General features: G+C 50.4%; 1 protein-coding gene across 2 annotated transcripts in view; it reads left to right on the top strand.

The window, feature by feature from the left end:
• The window catches only part of kdm5c (lysine demethylase 5C), a 127,285-nt gene extending 112,132 nt beyond the window's left edge, over positions 1 to 15,153 (top strand). Inside the window, exons 23-27 of one of the 2 annotated variants that reach the window (XM_059949663.1) lie at positions 2,057 to 2,509; positions 3,881 to 3,953; positions 5,612 to 5,796; positions 10,377 to 10,592; positions 13,715 to 15,153. In XM_059949663.1, coding sequence (XP_059805646.1) covers positions 2,057 to 2,509; positions 3,881 to 3,953; positions 5,612 to 5,796; positions 10,377 to 10,592; positions 13,715 to 13,723 — 936 coding nt within the window. In that variant the 3' untranslated portion in view covers positions 13,724 to 15,153. Of the gene's footprint in view, positions 1 to 2,056; positions 2,510 to 3,880; positions 3,954 to 5,575; positions 5,797 to 10,376; positions 10,593 to 13,714 lie in introns of both variants that reach the window. The other variant, XM_059949662.1, reaches the window with a different exon arrangement.
• The last annotated feature ends 442 nt before the right edge of the window (positions 15,154 to 15,595 follow it).

The following is a 15,595-nucleotide window of genomic DNA, read 5'->3' as shown; positions in this document are numbered from 1 at the left end:
ATTTTAAGGTGATTGGAGGGAAGTATGGGGGGGGATATCAGAGGTACGCTTAATACACAGAGTGGTGAGTGTGTGGAACATACTGCCAAGGGTGGCAGTAGAGGCAAATACATTAGGGACATTTAAGAAGCTCTTGAGACATAAATGGGTAGCAGGGGTGGAGATGCGTCTCTACCAAAGGACATGTGAGGTGTTCCTTCCCTTCACTAGCCTGCAAGTCACCCTTGGGCAAGGTGTAACACCTGCTTAGCCCATTGATCAGGATCACATGAGGCCATGGTGCATATCACAAGTCCTGGTTATGCGACCACTAACGCCAGGCAGACAATCTCTGAAGAGTGTTGATAATGGCTGGGGTCACCTGTCCTGTAAAGATACTGAGCCACAAGAAGGCAATGGCAAACCACTTCTGTAGAAAAATTTGCCAAGAACAACCACAATTGCCCACATCCTACATCATGGCACTTAATGATGGTGATGATGAGAGACACGGATGATAGAAGAATGTAGGCTGTGTAGGAGGGGAGGGTGAGAGTAGGATAAAGGGTCGGCATAGCATTGTGGGCCAAAGGGTCTGTACTGTGATGTAGTGTTCTATATTCATTAACGAACTGGTAAAAATTGGTTCATTATTGTCACATCTACTGAGGGAGAGTGAAAAACACAGATTTGCATGCCTTCACGTAATTGCAATGGGAATATAATGACAGCATGCAGAATGCAGTGCAGGCAGACAAACAGGTGCAAAGCCATGACAAGGTAGACTGTGTGGTGGAGAGTCCATTTTACAAGGGGATCATTCAGTAGTCTTTTAACAGCAGGGTAGAGCTGTAGGTGGTACAGGCTTTCCGGCCTGATGAGAGGGGGCAAGAGACAATGTCCGACGTGGGTGAGTCTTTGATTATACTGGCCTGCTTTACCAAGGCAGCGATGAGTCCATGGAGAGGAGACTGGATTCCTTGATGTACTGAGCTATGTCCAAGACTATGCAGTTTCTTGCGGTCTCATGCGGAACAGTTGCCGTACCAAGCTGGACAGGATATTTTCTGTGGTTCGTTGTTTAAAAGTTAGTGAGGTCAAAGGAAACAAGCTGAATTTATTCATCTCCCTGAGGAAGGTAATTATGAGGGGTAGAGACAGGGTAAATACCAGCAGGCTTTTTCCAGTGAGTTTGGGTGGGACTACAGTCAGAGGTCATAGGTGAAAGGTGAACATGAGGGGATACCTCTTCACTCCGAAGGTGATAAGTGTGAGTGTGGAACGAGCTGCCGGCAGAAGTGGTAGATGCCAGCTCAATTTCAGTGTTTGAGAAGTTTGGACGGGTTTAATTTGACACTGCGACTCGTTATTTGTATGGTGCAGGGGTTCCCAACCTCAGTTAACGGTGGGGGTCCATGGCATAAAAAAGGGTTGTTAAGCCTTGGTACAGGTGTCCCCCATTTTTTGAATGTTCGCTTTATGACAGCTCGCTGTTATGAAAGACCTATATTAGTACCTGTTTTCGCTGACCAAAGAGTATTTTCGCTCTTACAAGAAAAAGACTTTATATGTGTGTTTACCCCGAGAAAGACTACAATGACCGTTTAGCCTTGTGGGGGCAGTTGTTTGCGTATGTATGTATGTGTGTATGCATGTGCGTACGTATGCGTGTACATGCCGATTTTTTTTTTCCCCTCCAAATCGATTTTGGCTCGCTGCTTTCCCGATTTTGATAAAGTGAAACTACACCGTACATACGATATTTCTACTTTATATAGGGTGTAAATTTATCATATCATTCCTGCTTTTACTATATGTTAGTGTCATTTTAGGTTTTATGCGTTATTTGGTTTGATTTAGTTGGTTGTTTTTTGGGTCTGGGAACGCTCAAAAATTTTTTCTATATAAATTAATGGTAATTGCTTCTTCACTTTATGACATTTCGGTTTACAAACAGTTTCATAGGAACGCTCTACCTTCGAACAGCGGGGGAATCCTGTATTGAGTATTGCTGTGTTGTTACAGTTATTGAATTATGTCCCTTCCTCCCTGTGTTTTTCTCTCCTCCTTTCCCCAGATCCTAGCGTTCCGGGAGGCAGAGCAGAAGGAAAAGGAGGGCATCCGTGCGCTGCGGCGGAGGAATGCGGCGGGACAGGGGGCCTCAGCCTGCATGTGCGGGGAGGGGGCTGGTGAGGTGGCGCTGCAGTGCGAGCTGTGTGGCGGCCGCTACCACGGGACCTGCGTCTCCCCGGGGCGCTCGTCGCCCAGCTGGCGGGACGGCCAGGCCCGGTTCCTGTGCCCGCTGTGCCAGCGCTCGCGGCGGCCCCGCCTCCAGCTCATCCTCTCGCTGCTGGTGGCCTTGCAGAGGTTGCCGGTGCGCCTGCCCGAGGGGGAGGCCCTCCAGTGCCTGACCGAGAGGGCCATCCGGTGGCAGGACCGGGCTCGGCGGGCGCTCGCCTCCCGCGAGGTGGGCGCCGCCCTGGAGAGGCTGCAGGGGCAGCGGGTACGCACCGGGGCACAGACCCGACAGGTAGGCAACAGGGAGAGGGGTGAGGGGCGGGGAGAGAGAGTAGAATTTCATAGGGGTTGAGGGCAGCAGGTACGAACTGTAGCACTCATCCGGCAGGTAGGCAAGGAGGTGGGAGGGAGGGAGAGTCGAATTTCATAAGGATCAAACAGCAGGCATGTACTGGAGAACGCAAGGGGGCCAGTGGGGGCTGAGGTCCTCTGAATTCAGAGTTCAATCCCAGCGTCCTCTGTAAGGACTGTGACTGCGGAACGTGGGAGTTTCTTCCTCGTTCCCATAGTCCAAGGGCGTACTGGGTAGGTTAATTGGTCGTTGGAAATGGTCCAGTAATTAGGTTGTGGTTGAATCGGGTTGTCAGAGGGTTGCTGGAGAGCACAGCTCGAAGGGATGGAAGGGTCTATTCCATGCTGTATCTCGATTAAATAAAATAAGAGGGATGGTGAACAGCACACCGGGCTCATAGACAATGGCACGGCATATAGGGGAATCGGCATAGGGGTCAGGGAGAGTGCGGAGCGAGGAACGTAGGCGGTGCAGGAAGGGGAGAGACAATGGCACGGCATATAGGGGAATCGGCATAGGGGTCAGGGAGAGTGCGGAGCGAGGAACGTAGGCGGTGCAGGAAGGGGAGAGACAATGGCACGGCATATAGGGGAATCGGCATAGGGGTCAGGGAGAGTGCGGAGCGAGGAACGTAGGCGGTGCAGGAAGGGGAGAGACAATGGCACGGCATATAGGGGAATCGGCATAGGGGTCAGGGAGAGTGCGGAGCGAGGAACGTAGGCGGTGCAGGAAGGGGAGAGACAATGGCACGGCATATAGGGGAATCGGCATAGGGGTCAGGGAGAGTGCGGAGCGAGGAACGTAGGCGGTGCAGGAAGGGGAGAGCGGGTGAATCATGAGGGACAATGGTATTAGGGCAAGATGGGTGGGGAGGAGAGAAAGGGGTGTTGGTAGTGGGTGAGTTGAGGCAGGGGCAGAAGGGGGTGGGATACACTGGTGGGGCAGGGGTGAGTGGGGGGCAGAAGTGGGCAAAGGATATCGGTGGAAGATGTGCGGAGAAGGAGTAGATGATGTGGAAGGTGTGTAGTATACCGGGGCATTGAGGGGTAGGGAATGCCTGAGGAAGATGACAGTGGGGAGGGGACAAATGAAGCTATGTTGTGGGGAGGAATGGGCAGTGGGGGACAGTGGGTGGGGAGAGAAGGGTATGGGCAGTGAGGGACGTTGAACCAGCAGAAGATGGGAGTGGAGAGACGAACGGTGGGGAGGGTGAAGGGAAGCGGGGGTGCAATGAGGGGATGCCAGGGGGCGGGGTGGCAAGGTGGGATGGCCGCACTGTGTGCTAACAGAGGTTCCTGCTGTTCGTTGCAGACTGACGAGCAGAAGCCTGAGGCCGGGGAGGTGGCAAGAGACAGCACAACTGTCAGTACCACAGAAACTCCAGGTAAACATCCACCTTCCACCTTCCCCCTCTGTCCCTCTAACCTCTTCTTCTCCCTGACCAATCCATTACCCTTAAGTATATACAATGATTTGGCATCCACAGGCACTTGTGATGATGAATGAGAAGTTCCTCCTCATCTCTGTTCTAAATGGATGCCCCTCTGTGTCCTCTGGTCATAGGAAACATAATCTCCACATCCACTCTATTGAGGTTTTTCAGTGATTTTTTTCCCACGCCCCCTCATTCTTCTGAATTCCAGTTAATACCAGCCCAGAGCTATCAAATGCTCCTCCAGTGTAGTGACAAGCCTTTCAAACCTGAAATCATTTTCATGAACCTCCTTTGAACACTCTTCAATGTCAGCACATCCTTTCTAAGATAAGGGACCTAAAACTGTTTACAGTACTCCAAGTGAGGCCTCACCAGTGCTTTATAAAGTCTCAACATTATATCCTTGCTTTTATATTCCAGTCCTCTCAAAATGCACACTAATTTTGCATTGTCCTTTCTCACCAGCGACTCAGCCGGCAAATTAGCCTCTTGAGAATCCTGCAGGAGGACTCCCAAATCTCTTTGTATATCAGACATTTGAATTTTCTCTCCATTTAGGAAATGGCCTATGCTTTTATTTCTTCTGCCAAAGTGCATGGTCCTACACTTCCTGACGCTGTATTCCATTTCCAATTTCTTTGCCCATTCTCCGAATCCATTTTAAATCCTCCTGCAGCCTTCCTACTTCCTCAACACTACCTATCCCTCCACCTTTGTGTTGTCTACAAACTTGACCACAAAGCCATCAATCCCATCATACAGCTCATTGACATATAGCATAAAAAGAAGTGGTCCCAATCACTGATTCCATCTCCTCTATCTCAGTATGTCCCCTCATCCCTGGGTACCGTCTACATAAAATGAGGGCCAATGGATGCGTTAGACGTGTTGCCTCAACTAGCTGCACTCCCTGCAGTATCTGGCAGAGCCACAGAGTGGCGCCAGTGAGCTTAGGCTCCATAGTTAAATCACTGAGAGGCTCTTAACAGTGACTGAACGTTAACTGTGTGGTCTTGATGGAATGGCAGAGCAGTCTCGATGGGCTGAATGGCCTAATTCTGCTCCTGTGTCTTATGATGACTTTGTTGGCAAGGATAAAACATTGCTTAAAATGCTGTGCTCTGGGCCAGGGTACCTCGCATCCCACTACTGCAGCCATTTCTCAAAAATAAATGTTTCAGACCATGATATAGGTTGGGATCAAATCCAGGTGTTTCAGGAATTTATATAAAGGGTATCAGTTTTCTGGAAGTGGGTTTACAGGCTGGGATCTAATCCAGGGCTTTGGGAGTTTATTTATAGAATACCAGATCCCTGGAAGTGGGTTACAGGGCTGGGGACTAATCCAGGGTCAGGGGGGTTTTATATGTAAAACATTAGATCACCAGGAGTGGGTAACAGGTTGGGGTCTAATCCAAGGGTTCTGGGGAGTTTACAGAATATCAGATCCCCAGGAGTGAGTTACAGACTGGGATCTAATATGGAGGTTCAGGGGTTTGTATACAGAATAACAGAACACCAGGAGTTGGTTACAGACTTGGATAAAAGACTCCCTTTGCCCTGTGTTTCAGTGCTGTCCTCTCCGTCCTCCCGCCGGACGTGTACAGGTACGGAGGAGCTGCGGCCCAACAGCCCCGCCGTCGAGCTGTCAGAGATGGTCCAGCAGCAGTTGGAGGAGCTGATGGTGGATGGGGACCTGCTGGAGGTGACGCTGGACGAAAGCCACAATATCTGGAGGGTCCTCCACTCTGTACGCTCCCCTCCCCGTGAACAGATCCAGTCTCTGCTGCAGGTAAATTTCCGAGCATCTGTGTCCGTCTGGTGTGGGTCCAGCTTCTCCCCAGTTCCAAGATGTCCGAGATGTTTGGCCTGGTGTGGGGTACAGCTTCTCCCGGATCTGAGCCCAGAGGCTGCTACTGTTGGAATGCCTGTGGGTGATTCACCTTGAAGCTCCCTCCACACCATCCCATCACACACTCCTGGGGTCAGGCACAGAGTGAAGCTCCCTCAACACTGTCCCATCGCACACTCCCGGGGTCAGACACAGAGTGAAGCTCCCTCTACACCGACCCATCACACACTCCGGGGTCAGACACAGAGTGAAGCTCCCTCCACACTGTCCCATCACACACTCCTGGGGTCAGACACAGAGTGAAGCTCCCTCTACACCAACCCATCACACACTCCCGGGGTCAGACACAGAGTGAAGCTCCCTCCACACCGTCCCATCACACACTCCCAGGGTCAGACACAGAGTGAAGCTCCCTCCACACCGTCTCAACACACACTCCCGGGGTCAGACACAGAGTGAAACTCCCTCCTCACTGTCCCATCACACACTCCCGGGGTCAGACACAGAGTGAAACTCCCTCCAAACCATCCCATCACACACTCCCGGGGTCAGATACAGAGTGAAACTCCCTCCACACCGTCCCATCACACACTCCCAGGGTCAGACACAGAGTGAAGCTCCCTCCTCACTGTCCCATCACACACTCCCAGGGTCAGACACAGAGTGAAACTCCCTCCAAACCATCCCATCACACACTCCCGGGGTCAGATACAGAGTGAAACTCCCTCCACACCGTCCCATCACACACTCCCAGGGTCAGACACAGAGTGAAGCTCCCTCCACACCGTCTCAACACACACTCCCGGGGTCAGAGGCAGAGTGAAACTCCCTCCTCACTGTCCCATCACACACTCCCGGGGTCAGACACAGAGTGAAACTCCCTCCAAACCATCCCATCACACACTCCCGGGGTCAGATACAGAGTGAAACTCCCTCCACACCGTCCCATCACACACTCCCAGGGTCAGACACAGAGTGAAGCTCCCTCCACACCGTCTCAACACACACTCCCGGGGTCAGACACAGAGTGAATCTCCCTCCACACCGTCCCATCACACACTCCCGGGGTCAGAGGCAGAGTGAAACTCCCTCCACACTGTCCCATCACACACTCCGGGGTCAGACACAGAGTGAATCTCCCTCCACACCGTCCCATCACACATTCCGGGGTCAGACACAGAGTGAAGCTCCCTCCACACCGTCTCATCACACACTCCCGGGGTCAGACACAGAGTGAATCTCCCTCCATACAGTCCCATCACACACTCCCGGGGTCAGACACAGAGTGAAACTCCCTCCACACTGTCCCATCACACACTCCCGGGGTCAGACACAGTGAAACTCCCTCCACACCGTCCCATCACACACTCCGGGGTCAGACACAGAGTGATACACCTTCCACATCGTCCCATCACACACTCCCGGGGTCAGACACAGAGTGAAACTCCCTCCACACCGTCCCATCACACACTCCCGGGGTCAGACACAGACTGCCTGGCGATGTTTAGGGGGTATGTTCATGCCCGGGTAACTATTGAAAAGGAACACGCGCAGTCCACAGCGGCCTTGGAGGAGTTTTGTGACCGTTGGGCTCCGCGGGGTGTAAATGCCATCGTGGATAGGGATGGCAACATTCTGGTGTAATGTCTATTGTCTATTTGTAGTGCAGTAATTGTGTTTGCCACTGTTTTGTATATATTGTATAGCACCGAAATTTGTAATAAAGGATTTTGTAATAAAAAAAGGGGTCAGACACTCCCTCCACACCGTCCCATCACACACTCCCGGGGACAGACACTAGGTGGCGCTCCCTCCACACTGTCCCATCACACACTCCTGGGGTCAGACACAGAGTGAATCTCCGTCCACACCGTCCCATCACACATTCCTGGGGTCAGACACAGAGTGAAACTTCCTCCACACCGTCTCATCACACACTCCCGGGGTCAGACACAGAGTGAATCTCCCTCTACACCGACCCATCGCACGCTCCCAGGTCAGACAGAGTGAAGCTCCCTCTGCATAGTCCTGTTGCACACATTCAGGGTCAGAGTCAGAGTGAAGTTCCCTGCACACAGCAACCAGCCCACAACCTGTCACTAAGCAACACTAGGAAATCTGCAGATGCTGGAAATTCAAACAACAGCACACACAAAATGCTGGTAGAACACAGCAGGCCAGGCAGCATCGATAGGGAGCACTGCTGTCAACGTTTTGGGCCGAGACCCTTTGTCAGGACTAACCGAAAGGAAAGATAGTAAGAGATTTGAAAGTAGTGGGGGGAGGGGGAAATGCGAAATGATAGGAGAAGACCGGAGGGGGTGGGATGAAGCTAAGAGCTGGAAAGGTGATTGGCAAAAGTGATACAGAGCTGGAGAAGGGAAAGGATCATGGGACAGGAGGCCTCAGGAGAAGGAAAGGAGGTGGAGGAGCACCAGAGGGAGATGGAGAACAGGCAAACAACTAAATATGTCAGGGATGGGGTAAGAAGTGGAGGAGGGGCATTAATGGAAGTTAACAGGCAAACAACTAAGCAACACTGATGCATTTTGATAGGAGAATGAAAATTTATTGAGCCCAGACTTTAATGCCTTATTAGGAATAACTGATCATGCTGTAACACAAACTGTCCCTGCAGTCCCGTGAGCTATTTTGAGTCACAAACTTTTGTGAGGGTAAATAGAGGCTGGTAGCAATTGCTGCGAGGGTTTCCTGTTCATTCCTGGGATCCAGCAGTCCGTTTCATAAAGGGAACCCCTCAATCCTGGGATGTATTCCCAGGAATTTAGAGAAGCATAAGTTTTAGCAGAATTTGGCCCTTCAGCCCATTCAGTCTGTTCTGACATTTGATCATGGCTGATTTATTATCCCTCTGGACTCCATTATCCTGCCTTCTCCCCGTAATCTTTGATGCCCTGTCAAATCAATGACCTCTCAACCTCCATCTTAAATATACCCAATGACTTGGCCTCCACAGCTGTCTGTGGCAATGAATTCCACAGATTCACCACCCTTTGGCTAAAGAAATTCCTCCTCATCTCTCGGGATACCCTTCATTTCTATTCCGAGGCTAGACCCCCTCACTGTAGAAAACATCCTCTCCAAGTCGATTCTATCTAGCCCTTTCCATAATCAATAGGTTTCAATGAGATTCTCCTCCCCCTGTGAGTACAGGTCCACAGCGGTCAAATTCTCCTCATACCCTTTCATTCCCACGTTTTGGATTCCAGACCAGCACTTCAACGGTAAGGAATCTTGAGGGAATGCTTGTCTGGTTCAACGCATGATGAACTGGTTCCCTTGTTCTGGGATCTGGTCTGTACCAGACTCTGCCTTCCACCAGATGCCAGATCTCCCCATCCTTTCCCCCACCTCACTCTTGGTACAGCTGATGTGAAAGCTGTGATGCAAGGCCACAACCTGCACCGTCATATCTTGTTCCTAGGTCCATCAGCCCTCTGTGCTGGGCCAAAGTGTGATCTTCTGCTTTCACCACACGTTGGCCTTGGCCCTTCTGTACCAGTTCCCCATCGCCATTAGTTCCTCAGTGTACATCTGCAGTATTTGAATTGAATTTCAGTTTATTGTCATTTAGAAATCACAACTGCAATGCAGTTAAAAAGTGGAACGACGTTACTCCAGAATGATATCACAAAAGCACACAACAAAACAGACTACACCAGAAAATCCACATAACATTTGGTAATCCCCAAATCCAGAGTCCGGAGAGGCTGCTGCCTATTAATATCGCGCTACCATCTTAGCGCGTTTCCCAGAAAGGAGCTCCAAACCCAACAGACAAAACAAGACTACCCAGACACACCAAGTCAGGAGACCAACTCTACCACCCAACAAACCAAAAACTAAAGCTACAAGACCTGCACAAAACCACATAGTTACAACAGTGCAAAAAATACCATAATTGATAAAAAAAACAGGACATGGGCACAGTAAAAATAGTCCAAAGATGTTAAAGGACTATAAGTTCGAAAGAAACCACCACACAGTTTCCACGAGTCCTCAGGGTCCTGATAGACTCGCCATCCCACGCAGGCGGCAGAAGAGAATACCCCCGCTATGGACTTCCACGGCGCCGCCGGACCCAGCCTCGCAGACACAGCACACAGTGAAAGCGCCCCGATCGCAGCAAACTCTGAGTCCGTCGAACCTCCGAGCCTCCGACCATCCCCTCCAGCACAGCCTCTATGAGCACCATCCTCCGCCAAGCGCACTACGACGCCCCACACAGTTTGAAAAAAACACACATAGAGACGGGCATACAAGAATGCAGGAACACTCATCAGGAATACACACACACACAGGCAGTGGCTTCTGTCTCATCAAACCATGAGACTGGGTTTCCTGGAACCTGCCCCTTTCCCCACTGCATAAGCAGTGCAGAGTGGGATCCTGCTGTGCGGAGGGTGCCGGGTTTGGCACTGGAGTTGGCATTTTTCTGAGCTGCCATGTTCTTTTCCCTTCCCTTTATTGCCCTCCACCCCTCCACTTGCCCCTCCCAGAAACTCGAGAGCAAGCTGGCCAAGCTGCGGGGGAAGGACTCGCCGGAGAAGCGACGCAAAAGGAAACCGGAGAAGGACGACACCGTCCCACCGGAGGAAGCAGAGCCAGGGGAGCAGAAACGGCCCAAGGCAGAGACAGGAGGGGAGGGTGGGGCAGAGCCCCAGGGAGGCAACTTTGGGACATCACCAAGTCCTGTCACACACAACGGAGTGGAGGTGAGTCTTGTGGCTGCTTCTTGCCCCCTCTTAGAGCCAAAGTCAAGGTAACACAGCACAGAAACAGGCCCTTTGGCCCATTTCTTCCATGCTGCCCATCTGAGTTAGTTCCATTTGCCTGCATTTTGTATTGGCTTATCATTGTCACGTGTACTAGGATGCAGTGAAAAGTTTGTCCTGCATGCTGGTCCAAAAGTGAGGAACGACTCGATGTCTGCGCAATTTAAGCGCTGGGCCAGATTGAAAAGGTGAGGATGTCAGGACGGGAGGTGAGGGCCAGTTCTGTTCACTGCTCAGCGACTTTTATTCAGTTCCACGCTAAACTGAGGCCGTGCCCTGCTCCAGCCTCAGTGATGCCTGGCTTCGTGTCGTTCTTAAAACTTCAATTCTGAAGCAGTTTTCTTACTTTCATTGTTTCCCCCCTCACCCCCTCTCTCTCCCCCACCCCCTCCTCATCCCATCTTTCCCATTCCCCCTGTCTTCCCTACCCCCTTCTCATCTTCCTCCTTCCATTTCCTGTTGGGTATTTAGCGGTCTTTTTTTAAAAGGTTTTTTCTGAGGTTTCTGCTTTGTGGCGGCCTGTAAGGAGAGGAATCTCGAGGTTGTGTGATGTATACACACTTCGATAATAAATGTACTGTGAACTTTGTTCATTCAGATCAGACTGCACTGTGTGGATTGAAGAAGAACATGGTAAAACAATAACGATGCAGATTAAAATGTCACTGTTACAGTGCAGATATGTAAATGATAAAGTGCAAGATCATAATGATAGATCGTGAGGTCCAAGACTCACAAGAGGTCTGTTCAAGAGTCTGATAACAGTGGGACAGAAGCTGTCCTTGAGCCTGGACGGATGTAGTTTCAGACTTTTGAGGGGGTGGAGAGGAGAGAATATCGGATAGATGAGCACTTTTGGCCCATGTCCCTCTAAACCTGGGGTCCATGGATCTCTTGGTTTATGGTAGGAGTCTGTGGCATGAAAGAAGTGGGAACCCCTGCTTCTTTAGGATGCTGGTGAAAGGACACCATTTTAACTGAGACTCTGCAGCAGGCATGAGATCTTTTAGAAGCATGGTTCTCTTCAAATAACTCTGTAAACAAACATATCGAAATGGACGCCATCTAGCTACCCCATAGTGGGATGGAAGGGTTAACGTGTGAGAAGGTCAAAGTTCACAGTAGCAAAGTATGCATACATTATACAATCTTGAGATTCATCTCCTTCCAGACAGCCACAAAACAAAGAAACCCAACAGCGTCCATTAAAGAACACTATCAAACACCCGCCCTTCCAAAAGAAAGAACGACCTGTGCAAACAATAAAAAGAAAGCAAGTAACATTCAGAACTGATGTTCACAAAGGTGAGTCCAGAGCCGTGAAGCCAGTCACAGCCAATCCAGGAGTCTGTTAGTTGCAGGCCACTGCCTCAGTTCAACACAGAGGCAAATAAACCTCGCTGAGTGTCAGGCCATCCTGACACCCTGACGTTTTCCATGTGGCCCAGCGCTTAAAATGGCCAAACAGCAAGTCGTTCCTCACTCTCTGCCTTGATATGATGTTTCCAGTCTGGCCCCGCACTTAAATCAGTCAAGCATCAGCTCAATCCTTGCCAAGCTCATTGAATATTTAAAGGACTGGATGGAGAGGATATTTCCTGTAGTGGGGGAGTCTGGGACCAGAGGGCACAACCTCAGAATACAAGGCGATCCTTTTAGAACAGAGATGAGAAGGAAGTTGTTTAGCCAGAAGCTGGTGAATCTGTGGAATTCATTGCCATATATGGCTGCAGAGGCCAACTCATCGGGTACACTTAAAGGGGAGGTTGACAAGTTCTTGATTAGTATGAGTATCAAAGGCTCCAGGGAGAAGACAGGAGTTGAGAGGGGAGATAAATGAGCCGAGATGGAAGTGCAGAGCAGATTTGATGGGTTGAATGGCCTGATTCTGCTCCTGTGGCTTATGCAAACAAACAGTGAACTGGGTCCCAAGGATGTGGAGGGGGCAACTGGCCGAGCTTCTGGCACCATCATGGCGTATTAAACAGTATACCTTTGGGACGTGGGAGGGGGGAGAATGTCCAAGCTCTTTACAAGCAGAGGTGGGAGTTGAACCGCGATTGTAGGTGCTGTAAAGCCTTCAGCTGGGCACTACACTACTGAGTCGCTAGCCTCAGGAGGCTGAGGGCCGATTTTGTAGAGCTTTGGTAAAATCTGAATCAGAATCAGGTTTAATATGTCGTGAAATTTGTTGTCTCGCAGCAGCAGTATATTGCAACGCGTTGTGGCACGGTAGCATAGTGGTTAGTGCAACACTTTAGAGGCAACGCGAGTTCAATTCCTGCCGCTGTCAGTAAAGAGTTTGTACGTTCTTTCCGTGACCGCGTGGGTTAATTGGTCATTGTAAATTGTCCCGCAATTAGGCCTGGATTAAATCGGAATTGCTGGGAGGCACAGTTCAACCTCTTCTGCGATATATCTCAACTTAAAATAAATAAATTAAATCAGTAGTGTGAAAAGAGCTGAAAAAGAAGTGAGGTAGTTGTCCATAGGTTCATTGTCTGTTCAGAAACCAATTAACAGAGCAGAAGAAGCCGTTCCTGAGCCCCTGTGTGTTAGCAATGAGAAGTGGGTATGTTCCAGGTGATGGGTGTCACTAAATGAAGTTACTAGGGGACATGGATATGATAGATGGTGTATATTTTGCAGGGTGGGGAAGTCTGGAACTGGAGGGCACGGGTTTAAGGTGAGAGGGTAGAAGGGATCTGACTGAGGTGGTTAGTATTTTTCACAGAGAGTGGATGATAGATACCGTGAACTACGGACATGATGAATGAAGCCATGAACCCCACAAGAGATGGAAGACCTTCATTGCTGTGAAAGAACGAAAGAGAGGGTGATATCTGGAAAGCACCACCAGAGGGGATATAGGAATAACGTCAAATGCTTTAGAGGCACTTGGACAAGTACAGGAGAATGTAGTGATCCTGCCAGAAGCTGAGATTAGTGTTTGTGGGCATGTCCATGATGGGCTGAATAGCCTGAATCTGTGCTGTGGCCTGCCCCCTGCGTCCTGTGTACAAGACTCTTCACTGAGTATTCCTCTCTCTCTCTCGTTTCAGCATTTATGATCGGAGGCTACCCAAGAGACTATGAACTCGAGTTGGACCAGGGCTATTCGGCCCCGCCCATCAGGAGCATTTTTTTTCTGGGACAGGGATTTTGGGGAGGGTGGGGTGGAGTGAGGGAGGGGTGGGGGAACCACGGTGTCAAGGACGCCAACCGCAAGCAGATTCCGCTGATGGACGGGCACGAGGAGGTCGATTGTGTGGCCGGAAGTAGAGAGACTGGAGCTCAAGGACTCTCAGGCAACATCTCTCCTTTGTTTTTCCCAACCCCCCCACCCCCAACCCCACCATCCAGGGCAAAGAGGAACAAGACAGGAGGGTGGGTGTGCTGCGGCTTGCTTCCACCCCAAATGACTTGAACTGTTTCAAAGAGGATTTGCCTGGCCAACTTCTGTCATCCAACCGTGTCTGTGTCTATATCTGTGTGTGTGTGTGTGTGTGTGTGTATACGAGAGGGAGGGTGAGGGGAGCCGACAGGAGAATTGCGCCAATCGGAAACCTCCCTCCTTCACCTTGGAGTTCCCATTTCCAAGGGAGAAAGAAAGTCGTGGCTCTTGCAGCGACAGGACAATTTTATTTCCCTTGACGTTCACCGTCCCGGACAGGAGTGGCAGGAGCGTGTGCCCAGATATTTAATTCCTTGCAGAGAGCCTCAGGGTGTTTGTGAAGTCCGTGAGTGCTTGTTGCAGCCCCCCCCCCCCCCCCACCCCTGGCATTTCTCTCCTCCTCATCCCCCCTTCCACTTCAGGGTTTAGTGTGCATACTGGTACTGTCCAAAAGCCAAGAGGTTCCCAGGTGCATCCACTGTGATTAGGACAGGAACCCATTTCTCTCTCTGCAAGACCTCTTTTTTTATTTAAAAAGGGTTTTTTTTTTAAAAAAAGAAGACGCCTCTGTTTGTAAAGTACTCGCGCAGTCCGTCTTGTGTATATAGTGTCGGCTGCACATTGTACATTCTTCGTGACGGCTGGTTGTGGGGCCAGCATGCATGCACGCACGCACACGCACACACACACACAAACACACACGGGGTAGTGTTAGTTCCGCCTTGACCAGCTCGCCTGCATTCTCCCCTGCTCCCATCCTCCCTTAAAGGTGCACTTGCCTACACCAAGCAGGACTGTGGCAAAGGACTGCCGAGTGGGAGGCGGCTGGGGTGGAGCGGGAAGCCCATGGCAGGGCTGTAGAGAAGCTGTGGATTCATTCCCCATTTCAACCCCTCCCCTCCTCGATTCAGAATCCCTCACTCCCCTCCCAACCAAAGCCCCTACCTCTTCCCTTGCCCCTCCTGACAGACTTTCTTAAAACATTGTAATTAATATTCCAAGTGTAAGTAATTTGTTATAACTATTTTTTTTTCCTTTTATGCCTTTTTTTGTCTATTTCAGGGTCCCGCTAGAAATAAAAGTTTAGAGATGTGTTTAAAAAAAAGATTTCATGTCCTGTGTACTGGAATACCTCCACACACAACTGCCCTATCCCAGTGGCACAGGCTGGTATCATTGGTAGAAATCTCCTGCCCAGCACTGGGAAGGAAAATGGGGGTTCCCACCAGTTCTGTCACGGGGTTAAGAATCGAGAATAGACTCAGTCAACAGTTGAGAGGGATAATAGATCAGCCATGATTGAATGGTGGACCAGACTCAATGGGTCAAATGTGCCAACCCCACTCCTGTGTCTTGTGGTTGTGTGCAAAGGACCCAGCCACAACACAGACAGCGGCTTCAGCAACCTTCTTACCCCAGCTCAGGGCCCCTGCTTCACCACATTCATGGCACGGAGACCCGGCTTTGATCTCAGCCTCCAGTGGTGTGTGTGCATGAACTTTGCACGTTTCTCCCTGTAACCTCTAGAACATAAGAGTTCTGGAGTCTG

The sequence above is a fragment of the Hypanus sabinus genome, chromosome 24 (assembly GCF_030144855.1).
Source record: "Hypanus sabinus isolate sHypSab1 chromosome 24, sHypSab1.hap1, whole genome shotgun sequence".
Taxonomy (NCBI): Eukaryota; Metazoa; Chordata; class Chondrichthyes; order Myliobatiformes; family Dasyatidae; genus Hypanus; species Hypanus sabinus.
This window is presented reverse-complemented; position numbering and strand designations above follow the sequence as displayed.